Raw genomic sequence first — 12,757 nt, 5'->3', positions numbered from 1 at the left:
TATACACGGGTCGGTTCCAAAGCAACTTAAACTCATTACCCAACCCAGAACCATTTAGCTGACTCATACCCGCCCAAAACGGGTCGGTTCCGGGTCCAAGACCCGCCAAACCCGTACCCATTGCCATCCCTAATTTTAATATTTTGAGTACTGTTACGCTATCAAAATATTTTGATATTGTACGTTATGGTAAAATAATTATTCGGTAGAAATATTTCAATGAAATGTGATTAGAGTTGAATAAATTGGTAGGGCATAATGGTAAAAAGAAGCCAATATCATTCATTTTGGTCAAAAACAGCAGAAATAAATCCTCTAATATCAGACAGACACGTGTCATTTTTTCTTATCCCTCCCGATAAGACAGCCAATCCTTCTTCCCAACCCACATATAGTTTCTCCAATCTGGACCGTCCATCACTCCAATTCCTTCAATCCTATCCGTTAATCCCCACCCAAAACCCCCTCTTCAGTTAACCACATAGTTTCAATTTTCAAACTCCACTCTCTCTCTCTCTCTCTCTTCTCTCCACAGACACAACTTACTTTCTCTCTCTAGAATTCAGCAGCAATGGCCGCCACCGCCCTGAACCAAACCCCAATCACATTCCAATCCAGCACGCCGCTCTCCTCCCAACTCCACTCCAAGCCATCCCCCTCCAAAATCTCCCTCACCTCAACCCTCAAATCCACCAAACTCACAATCAAACCCCTCCTCCGCCGCCGCCGCGGCGGCGCCAGGATGGCCGACAGCGCCGCCGCGAGCTACGCGAACGCGCTGGCCGACGTGGCGAAGTCGAACGACACGCTGGAGCAGACGACGGCCGACCTCGAGAAGCTGGAGAAGATCTTCGCGCAGGAGCCGGTGATGAAGTTCTTCACAAACCCTACCATCATCGTGGAGGAGAAGCGGAAGATCGTCGACGAGATCGTGGAGTCGGCGGCGCTGCAGCCGTACGTGGCGAACTTCCTGAACATCCTCGTCGACACGAAGAGGATAGATCTGATAAAGGAGATACTGAAGGAATTCGAGTTCGCGTACAACAGGTTCACCGGAACGGAGACCGCCACGGTGGCGTCGGTGGTGGCGCTGGAGTCGCAGCACCTCGCTCAGATCGCGAAAAGCGTGCAGAAAATGACGGGGGCGAAGAACGTCAGAATCAAGACGGTTATTGACCCGTCTCTGGTGGCCGGGTTCACGATCCGGTACGGGGAAACCGGGTCGAAATTGATTGACATGAGTGTGAAGAAGCAGCTTGAGGAGATTACGTCACAGCTTGATCTTGGTGACATTCAATTAGCTCTATGATTTTTTTTTTGTATGGATTTGTGATTTTACTTTTTGGATAATATATATATATGTGTAGAGATTATTTTATCAAATTATATTTGAGATATAATTTCATATGATGGGAAATAAAATTGGAATTTTTTTTCAATAATAGATAAAAGTTGAAAGTATATTTAGTATATTCATAATAATTACTCTGATAATTATACATGTAATTTGATTCTCGACTAAGCATTTTATATGAAACAACTGGTTTAGCTTACTTTTACGTAGATACATGTAAATCTCTATAAATTAACACTATCGGATAGTAAATTATTAAATTATCATAATAATTTAATATGTTTTTATCTAGTCGGAATCGGAATAAATTGTTATTTAAGTGAGATTATTAATTTGTCGAGAATTTACTGTATTATACTTCTAGCTCGGTTGAAAATTGTTCTTACTAGTAGTGTAGATTCAATTTCTTAATGAAATTCAAGCTTCTTAAAAAATAAAAACGAAATATGGAATATTTATAATTTATCTTAAAATTGTAACTTTGAGCAATTGATGTCACACAATAGTTATGGTGAGGGTACTTTTGGGAAAATAGTTACAATGTTAAGAAGATTTTTAAATTTGAGATGGAACACAATTGGTGGACAGAATTGCAGTGGAAGGAGGCCAACTTGTGTTGGAGAATCGGGATGACAATTTTAGGTTGACTCTCAATTTCTTTAATTAAGGGTTTGACTTGAACTTTCTTTGCAATGCACTCTCAAATAAAATAATGCTGAGTATTAGTGTTTTTGCTTTGATTATGAAACAATGTGTTTTTGCTAGTGCAGTTGCTGACTTGTTATCGACAAAAATTTGTGTTGAACCTTCTTGATCAAAATTGAACTCCTTAACCACAATACATGATGACATACATTCAACGTCGCTACCACATATAAGCTTCTACTCGATATTTCTCTGTGTCTGTACAACTTTCATCTCGACAACTAATCTGTCATTGTGACTGTAGACGCAACAATTTTAACCAAATTAAATTGTGTTGAAATTAAATTTCAATATTATAACTTGTCTTGCAGGAGTACAAGTTAGTCATAGAGATAAATATCAAATTAAATTGATATTTTGCGATGTATATCCATATTTAGAAGAAGCCAATCTAATTGCGTCACGTCATTAAAGAAGTTTATTTAGGACTCTTGTGCTACATTTATAAATAAGAACCTTCGTACACAGTTAAAAGAAAAAATCGTAGGAGCAAATTATTTCTATACAACTGAAGGTGTTCTTCAACAAATCAAGACGTTATTAACCAAATTCAAGGCGTTCTTTGTCAAAGACGGCGTTTGATTTGAGATTATGGTATTAAATTATCGAATTAACGTTATTAACATTAAGTCAAGATCGTCAGAAGATTGAAGGGTTAAATTCATCAAGAGATCCACGATCCAAGAAGTCAGCGTTCATCAAATCATAGTGTTTGATTCAAGATTAAGTCGTACGATGCTTGAATAACGTTATTGGAGAAATAAATAAAATCCGGAAAGATCAAGTCAACGACCCAACTCCGAATTTTCAAAGTCAAATCATATATTGTTCTTGAGAGTAGAATTATATGATTGCCTTCGAAATTGTAAGACACACTATCTTGATTCAATAAATTATATTTGTGCAAGTTTTTCTTGTATGTTAAATTTGCAAAAAATAAATTTTATTGTTGCAATGACTCATTAACTTTTCATTGTGGTTCACTAACTTCTCATTGTATTCATTAGCTTCTCATTATGGTTCACTAACTTCCCGTTGTGATTACTTAGCTTCTCAACTTTTTCGTTCAGAGCCATTAATTCAATTACTGTTGTTGTTACTACTAGTCCATTTGCATACAAACTTTCAAATTTCAAGTTCCATGTTGCGTAGCTCTAGCTCCTTTTTTGACTTGGTTGATGCAACTAATCATTTTCTTAGTTGTTTAGTCTCACTTCTTGAGCTTGTAGAAGCAAACATATCATTTGAATCCTTCACATTTCTAGTCGATGGAAAGAAGTCTCTCTGGTCGACTGTGCGAGAGATCACTTGTCGCAATTTGACATTTGATTGTTGCAACTCCGTACATTCTGAAGTCTTTTGGTTGAGTTGCTCCTTAGTCTTTCGATTATCTGCATCTGTGACATCAAGTTCAAGGGCCTTTTATTTTAACTGCCCCTTTGGTTCAACTACTAGTGAGTCCTCCATTATGTCCCTTTCGTAAATGTGGTTGCTTGCGCAAGAACTAAGATAACACAGTCTAGCTTTCTCGTCTACCCGATACCTCATACCCCAAGAGGGATATCTCGGTAACTTTTTTTTTGTCATTTCATCAACATAATGAGTCTTTCATCATTTGACTCATTTTAACACTCCCACCACTACTAGAAAATCATGATTTAGTAATGGATATATCCGTCACTAATTCATTTAATATGTCGCCAAAATATAGTTATCGACGAATTTAGGCCGTCGCAAATGCCATCACCAAATCCGGCCTCGCTAAATTTTGAGACAAACAACAAAAATCCGTTGCTAACGTAGCTATGAACATATCTGTCGCTAATGCATAATCAGACGTCGCTAAAACTTGACAAGTGATATTTGAGCAGTGATGGCCATGTCCGTCGCTAATGGAAAATTTTACGTCGCCGGTGTTTGTGGCAAAATCCATCACTACATCCGTCGGAAAAATGAATTTTCATAATTTTCTGTATGTCGCTAAATCCATCGCTAAAACAATTTCAATTAAAAAATAATAATTTTAAATTTATAATTCCCTGTTCCAAAACCATTTCAATGCATTATATACTGCAATATTCACTTCCTTACAAAAAAATAAGCACCACACTTTCACTCATAATCCACCAATCAAATCAAGACAACAAATACATGATAAAAGTCAAACACTATTATTTCTGCCATAATCAACATCCAGTCAACAATAAGATAAAAAAACACCGACCTAAAAATCCATAAAATTAACCCAAACACAACTTCCAACTCAGCTAACATATCTAAATATCCACGTAATGATAATTCAAAACACAGTCTTCAAGATTGTAAGGCTAAGCGCTACTACTCGTCTTCCAAACGATTAAAAATATTCGTGATAAAAAAAAAAAATCTCTACCATATAAGTGCGATGCTACAGTCCATCTCTACCATCTCCTCCAGGTTGTCTTTCACGCATCTCTTGAATGGTTATTTTCAAGGCTTGCAGTTCCTCTTGAAAAGTAGTCTGCATATCGGTTACTTTTTGCTCTACCGCTCGATTAACAGCTTCTTCGAATGAAGGAGTTTCAAATAAGCATTGAGAAGGTACAGATGATGCTGATGAAGAACCGGTTGGAGCATGAAATGTAGGACCACCTCCTTGTACAACAGAACTGGACTCCGATTCGAGACCGTAAACTCTTCTTTTTATCGGCCCTCCAACTGCCTCGAGCCACGCTTTATCAAGATCTTCTTTAGGAAGAGCAGATGTTATTGCCATGAATGCATCATCTCCATCTTCTTCTTCGTCTTCCTCTTGATTTTCGATTCTTGCGTCTTCATTTCCTTCGCCACCACCCTATGTCCCAGACATGTCACTTGAATGACGACTCTTGATGATGGTTTGAAATTTAGCCTGAATAATCACAAATTTTAAGAATTAATACATATTGAATATAAAGATTTCTTCATTAAACTATATAATACATTATCAATTAAATGAAACTTGTCTAACAACATGATCAATATTCAGAAGCAGTAACTGAAAACACACAAAAAAGTATTCAAAAACAATCATAAGAAAGTTCCCCCACAACTAAATTCTTGCAGCATAACATTTTTATATTATAGTAAAGTAGATGCGTACCCATACAACTTTTGATTTTCCATCAACCCAATCATTATTCTGTTTCGTTTTGTGAATCATCAAAAAAAACTCAGAAGCAGTAGGCCCTACTTCTTTCTCTTTCACCTAAAAATAAAATTAAAAACATAGTTAATTGGTGTTAGTAAAATAAAATATAATTATAAAATATCAAAATTAACACTTACGAATTTTCTTTTATGATGCTGCTCCGAAATAGTGGGTCAGCCCAATGGTCTTGAAGCCCACTAGTCTCCTAAGTCCTGGAATCTTCAAGCCCAATACCGGGAATGCCGAGGGTCCTTGCCACGTGTCCAAAGGGATCAAGGGTGTGGGTCCACCGAATAACCTACAAAACAAATCAAGACACTAAGTGACTCGCCGGGGTGGCCCCGGCGATTACACTCCGACGCTCAAGTCAGGTATTGGAAATGATACTTTGCAAAGGCTAAAATATCACCCAAATTAGAGATGGATCTACAAATGAATCATACCTTGTCTTTATAGTAGGACTGGACTATTAATTTCTTGTAAACTTTCAATGTGGGACAAGTGTAGAAGTGTGAAACTTCTTGTAGAGATTCAATGTGGGAGAAAATTATAGAAGTGGAGCTCTAATGGGACTTTTCCCTTAATTGGGCCTTTAATGGACCAATTGGGTTTAAGATCCAATTATACACATCATTTTATATTCTGAAACTGGAATTGATCCTTTTGTATGCAACGAGGGACCTAAATCATCATGACTTAAGTTTCTGTTATCACAATTAATTTCCGATTTATCTTTAAACTTTTGGGTGTTCCAATAAGCCAACAACTCATTCCAATGATTCTGATTGATCCACTTCGGTATTATATTTTTCTCATGAAATTGTTTTCTCGCTTTGTTCAAACTATTGCTCAAACTTACACTTCATTTATGTTCAAAATGTTTTCTTATTGTCGTGTGGTCTTCCGCGGGCCAATAGTACAACTTCTGCATGTATTCAATATAAATAACACAAATAATTTTCAAATCATGACCGACAATGAATATTATATTATTTTTAAAGAGAATTAAAAGTAATGAGAAGCTCTGAAATGCAAGACATGTTTTGTGAAATATTAATTAGACAAACTAAAGTATTCAAGATTATACCAGACTATAAAATATTGTGTTGCACATATATATAATGTTATATTACTATGACAATCACCTTCCACGCTATCATATTCAGCCTACTATCACTTCGAAAAGAAAATGCATATACAGTATGTTGAGGTACACTTAGAAAATTCACTCGAGAAAAGTGCATAAACATAAAATGCAGCTTCAACTCAACACCAGTAATTACTCAAGAACTAGTTGTAGAATTTTTTCAATCTAAAGTGAACATACCTCAAATTCATTAAACCAACGGTCTTTAACATAATCCGATACCTTCTTCCACGTAGGCCATGAACCACTGAATGCTCTTTTGAATATTGCAACCAATTTTCTTGTAGCACTTGAAGGATCAAAGCTGTTAAATAAATCAAAAATATTTATGTTAACACAATATATATCTATTAAATAAGGTGATCAAAGTTTACCTATCTCTGTCCATTTTCAATAAAATTTGTCTTGTAGCAATTCTTTCTTGTGAGATAGTCGTTTGTGAATCCCCAACTTCTCCTTATTGTGAAGAAAGTGTATGTGATGAATTACCACGATGTATGCGCTTGAAACCTCCTTTCGCCATTTCGGTCAACTAACAAAGAAACAAACAAAGGGATATTAAAGTATTTATGCATTTCAATTTATACAATGCCATTGAAAAATAAAACACTAAATTCGAAATTAAAAAAATATGGATGCAAAAAATTAGATTTTATACAAGAACCACAAGATTATATTATATATAAACAAAGGAAGTAGTTCTTCGAAAAATGAAATGAATGTAGATTAAATAAAAAGTTACGGTATGTCTCTACATAAATGAATATAATAAAAATATGAGGAAAAAATAAATGAAAGTTGAATTATTCTTCTCCTGTGTCATCGTCATCTTCCAAATCTTCGTCTCCTTCAGATATGTCGCTTGGAGACTCAAAATTGGACTCATCGATGTCGTCCCTATCTATATCATGATCCACAATTATGTGTTCTTCACCCTCATTCTCAACACTGTGATAAACAAGCTCATCATTTATGATTGGTTCTACTAGCATTATCATCTCATCTTCTTGAAAAGTTGTGTCGGGCAACTCAGTTGTGCCTCTAGCATTTATTTTACATACAGCTTGGATCCTTCTCTTAATAGGATATTCAGCAAAGTATAATTTTTGGGCTTGAGAAGCCAAGATGAAAGGTTCATACTTCATGAATTTTCTTTTGAAATTAATATCAACTAAACCATATTGATTATGTACTCTCCAACCTCTACCACCATTGTGATCAAACCAATCACACTTAAAAAGTACAACCCTTGTTCTTCCAAGAGAATGATTAGAATATTCTAATTCAATAATATCCATTAATGTGCCATGGTAGTCACTTTCAAGCTTGGCATAACTTGTTCATTTAATGCAAACACCACTATTCATGGTTGCTTTGTTTGAACCATATATTTTTCTGTGTAATTTATAACCATTTACGTTGTACTGCGGCCATGTAGGAACTTCTCTAGAGGGACCAAAAGTTAAATATTTCACTCGATTATCAATGATTTCATTGCGACCATCAAGAACCTATTAGTGTACCATGAAAAGTCAATTTATTTTCATGTATAATATTGAAGATATAATCAGATAGACTTTATAAGTTAGAAAATAGAATATTACGTATGATTTTAACCACGCTGCAAACTCATAATTTATTCGATCTTCTATATCTTTCGGAGTCAAGTTGGGTGATATTGTTGTTATTTCATCCTCAAAAATGTTGTTATGGACAAATTATAGTTAGATACTTATCACATGCATTATTTTAATTAAAATTAAATAAAGTAAACTTACTTGACAAATGGTTCAATCTCTGCACAATTCAATAAAACATATATAGTGGCAGCATTGAACTCTTCATCTCCCAAGTACCGTACGAGCTCAAATCTAGAAAGACGACCTGGATGAGTAAAGATAGACAAAGATCCATCAGGAGCATCAACCTCGCCTCCCTCATCATGACAACCCACATTGGTTAGCTTAGCTTGAATATGAGGCTCGAAATAATGAGAGCAAAAAGTCGAAGTTTCTTCAATCAAATATGCTTCACAAATAGAACCCTCAATACAAGCTTTGTTGGTTACTTTCTTCTTTAAATGGTGCAAAAACATACAATGTTTAATCTCATAAATTGGTGTAAAATATACAATAATTAATATAATTAGATATTTAAATAAGTACCGTTCAAATGGGTACATCCACCGATATTGCACCGGACCCCCAACTCTAGCTTCATAAGGCAGGTGAATTGACAAATGTTCCATGGAGTCAAAGAAACCAGGAGGAAATATTTTTTCCAACTTGCATATGGTCACAATGCTCTCTTCCATTTTTTTTTATATTTTTAATCTGCAACTCTTTTGAACATAAGCCGTTGAAAAATAAACTTAACTCGGTCAATGCATTCCAAACTGATTCAGGCAACAAATCTTTAAATGCAATTGGGATTAATCTTTCCATCCAGACATGACAATCATGACTTTTCAATCGAGATACTTTCAAATCTTTCATGTCCACACATTTTGCTAAATTCGAGGTTTTTAACCGATTCACATACAAACTTTTTTTGATCCTTTGATAATGAGCAAACTGCTTTTGGTACAAACTTTTTTCCATTTCGCTCCCTCAATTCAAGATCTGGACGATGACAAATGATTTTCAAGTCCTTTCTGGGTTTGATGTTATCCTTGGACTTGCCCGTAAAATCCATAATTTTGTTGAAAGTATTATCAACCACATTTTTCTCAATATGCATCACATCCAGATTATGTCGAATGAGGTGCATGCCAATAAGGCAATTCCCAAAATATGGATTGTTTTGTCCAATTATGATTCTCTCCAAATCCATGAAGTTTTTCATGCCTAATTCTCCCCAAACATCTTCGCTGGACAACCTTGCTGGAGCCATTGCCTTCTCCACACTCCCTTTGCGCAAAGATTTCTTATCTTTTCGAAAAGAATGATTCATGGGTAGAAATTGACGATGGCAATAAAAAAATGGTTGTTTCCTAGCCTCTATCAAGTAAAATGACTTGTTGTTCCCCATACATACATGATATGATAAAACACCATGTGTGCTCCATCCATATAACATTCCATACGTTGGAAAGTCATTAATAGTTCACATAAGTGCAGCTCGCATTAGAAAATTTTGCTTCCTAAATGAATCATAGGTTTCTACTCCCACATTCTCACAATTCTTTCAACTCATCTATGAGAGGCTGCAAATATAGATCTATGTTCTTACCGGGACTTTTTGGCCCAAGGATAACGAGAGTCAAGAACATGTAAGGGGTTTTCATACACATTCAAGGTGGAAGGTTGTACGGAGTAATGATTACTGGCCAACAAGAATAAGGATGACTCTTTTGTCCATATGGACTAAATCCATCGGATGAAAGAGCTAATCGAACATTGCGTGGCTCGGAATAAAATAAAGGATAAGATTCAACAAAGTTATTCCACGCCTCCCCATCACACGGATGCCTCATCGTCTCACTTTGTTGACCGTTTCTTTTGTACCATGTCATATGTTCAGACGTTTTAGAAGACATATATAATCTCTGAAGCCGTGGTGTGAGAGGAAAGTGCCGCAAAATCTTATGAGGAAAGTGTCCATATCGGCGACAATATAATTGTAGCATTTGATATTTTTCGTGTCTTGACGTCGATTGAATCTACCTCTTCCACGACCTCTTGTTCGTCGATTCTCTTTCTTAATCTCGTTGTTGTTGTGAGAGACTTTTCCTGCATGACCTCTGCCACGACCATGAATGCGTTCACGACCACAACCTCTACCTCTCCCTCGAAATCAAACACTATCATATTTTTGTTTGTCGGCATGGTTAGTCATTGCTTGAAGGGCATGTTATCCTTGAAGCCCTTTCTTTTGACTTTTGATCTTCTCCTCACGGACTTATAATTTGCCCAACATTTCTTTCACTTTAAGATTCTCAATGTCGTTAGACTCTTCAATTGCCACGAAGATATATTTGAATCTCGGATCAAGGGATCCAAGTATCTTTTCAACCACCCTTTTCTCTTCCATTTTTTCACAACTTTTCTCAAGTTGGTTAACGATCAAAACCACTCTGGAGAAGTAGCCATAAACTTCTTTGGATGCTTTCAGCTTAAAAGACTCAAACTCTCCACAAAGTGATTTGAGTCGTACCTTCTTCACCTTATCAGTGTCTTTGGAAGCATCGCTAAGAATATTTCACGCTTGCTTTGCCGTAGTAGCTTGAGGAATTTTTCCAAAGTTATTGTCGTCTACATCAAGTTAGATGATGGTTAGTGATCTTTTCTTTGATTGTCTTCTTTTGGGCTTGACTTAATAAAGCAAATTCTTCGATTTAATGTCTTCCCTCCTCCCTAACCATATATCCCATGATCTCATTTTTTTTTCTTCTCAATCTAAATTCTTCTCTACTATTTTTTATTCACTGCTGCCACCCATCTTTTTTTCAGTCGATGTCGCTCATTTCTCTTCTCTCTCCACCGTTCATGCCGCCCCTTTTCCCTTTCTCTCCATTCGTCAAAGCGCGGTCTCTGTGCGGTGGTAAAAAACCCGAAGTGGGGATTCAAGAATCCTTTATAAAAACCCCTTCTGCATTTTGTTGGGCCGCACATACCCACCTTATGTGTTTTTCACCGTTCGTTGTTAGTTCGTGATGGGGTCGGTTGGTAACGGCGCTGGTCATGAAGCATCGATTGGACAGCGCGGTTGCGACCGGTGGTGGTGCGAGGGGGTGCTGGTGGCGTGAGCAATGGACGGGTGCGAAGGGGTCTGTGATTGAAGACGCGGACAATAGAGTGATTTTACGTTCATTTGTAGTGCATTACGTTCATTTGTACCTTGTATTTTCATTTTAACAAGGTTAAAAGCTCTTCTTTTTTTCTCTTGTCGTGTGGATAAAATAAGTCACATGAGTGGTATGTGTAAATTCCATCCAACTATACTAAAAACTAAACGATAGACCATATTTGTTAATATGACAACTATTGTAACTTGAAAATATTTAAAGACCATGTCGAAAAAGTGGTTAAAGTTTGAGGGCAATATTTTTTGTCCGACTATAACTTTGATGGTGCTACCAAATTTGTAATTGAGTTACTTTCACTTACCTCCCCTACACTAAATAGAAACATTCACTTACATCCCATCTCATATTAAAATCTTCAATTACCCTCCTAGATTACAAGTACCAATTATACCCCTTTCTTCTTGTTTTTTTATTTTTTTTGACAAGTCTCACCCCTTTCATTTTTTTACAAACTTGAATCTTTACAATTTTAGAATAAAAAAAATTCTAGTATTTATAATTTATACTCGTTTTACTTTTTTAGTATAAACTTGTATTGAGCTCTCTAATCATATATTTTATCTAACTAATATTCGAGAGAAAAATAAAATATAAAGTATCATAAGAATCAGAGTGAAAATACTATCTTACTCGATATTTTTTCTATTATTTATTCAAAAATCTTTACAGTGTTATTTACCATTTAAATTTTATTATACATCATAAATTTTTTTAGTGATATAAATTTATCATGGCATATTATTTTGATTAAATAAATCTAATGATTATAACTAATAACGAAATATTTAATAAATTATATTATTAATGCCCACACTTGAAATTAATTAGATGAAAATTTAAAATTAATTTATATGTTCCGCCGGTTCCGATCCGAAAAGTTCCGATTTTAGAACAATTGTTTTTCATTTCGACTTTCAAAATTCCAATTTCTGAATTTTGCCGATTTTTTTGTATTGGAATTGGAATTATACATCATAAATTTGAAATTTCTAATTTCCGATCCGATTTAATTTCCGAAATTAATTCAGAAAAATTCCGATTCCTAAAAATACAGCTATAAATTAAATAATATATATTATATAATACTTATTTTAATTTTTTTTATTTATTTCCTGAAACACAGTAATTTGATTAAAGTTTTGTTGTAGGATTTTGACATATTGAATTGTTGTTAGAAGTTTTATTGGATATTATGATTATGATGTTTTTATTTTCTTTTAAATGAAATTAGCAGTTATTACTCTTACTTTTATCGATGTGGATGTTCTTATTTTTGAAATTTTAAAGCTTATGTGATTTTCGATTTTTCCGAAATTCTGAAATTTCCGAGCCTTTTAGAATTGGAATGAATTTTTAGATTCTGAAAATTTTGAAATTGGAATTGATTTTCTACTTCTGAATTTTTTTGGAAAATTTCCAAAAAGGCTAATTCCGATCCGATCCGATCCGATCCATCCGACTTTCACTTAGTTACATCATATAATTCATGGTGGTAAGAAAAAGTTTTGATAGTACAAGAAAGAGGTAAATGAAATTAGCCTTTTGTAATTCCTAAATTAGAAAATGTTTTATTTC

At 35.2% G+C, this 12,757-nt stretch overlaps 2 protein-coding genes across 2 annotated transcripts; one reads left to right on the top strand and one right to left on the bottom strand.

The window, feature by feature from the left end:
* The first annotated feature begins 429 nt into the window (after nucleotides 1-429).
* Nucleotides 430-1,461, top strand: ATPD (F-type H+-transporting ATPase subunit delta). Its single transcript, XM_012974367.2, has one exon. The coding sequence runs from the start codon at nucleotides 572-574 to the stop codon at nucleotides 1,307-1,309; it is 738 nt and encodes a 245-aa protein (XP_012829821.2). The 5' UTR covers nucleotides 430-571; the 3' UTR covers nucleotides 1,310-1,461.
* A 5,903-nt stretch (nucleotides 1,462-7,364) lies between these two features.
* On the bottom strand, nucleotides 7,365-9,385 carry LOC105961778 (uncharacterized; the record flags this gene model as incomplete). The annotated part of the gene is made up of 2 exons (XM_088815091.1): nucleotides 8,154-9,385; nucleotides 7,365-7,710 (listed from the first exon to the last, which is right to left on the bottom strand). Coding segments are annotated over exons 1-2 (882 nt in total), but the record flags the coding sequence as incomplete, so codon positions are not given.
* Between the last annotated feature and the right edge of the window lie 3,372 nt (nucleotides 9,386-12,757).

The sequence above is a fragment of the Erythranthe guttata genome, chromosome 3 (genome assembly GCF_056151865.1).
Source record: "Erythranthe guttata isolate IM_541 chromosome 3, IM_541, whole genome shotgun sequence".
Classification (NCBI taxonomy): domain Eukaryota; kingdom Viridiplantae; phylum Streptophyta; class Magnoliopsida; order Lamiales; family Phrymaceae; genus Erythranthe; species Erythranthe guttata.
Note: the sequence above shows the minus strand (reverse complement) of the source record. Positions and strands in the feature narration are given on the sequence as shown.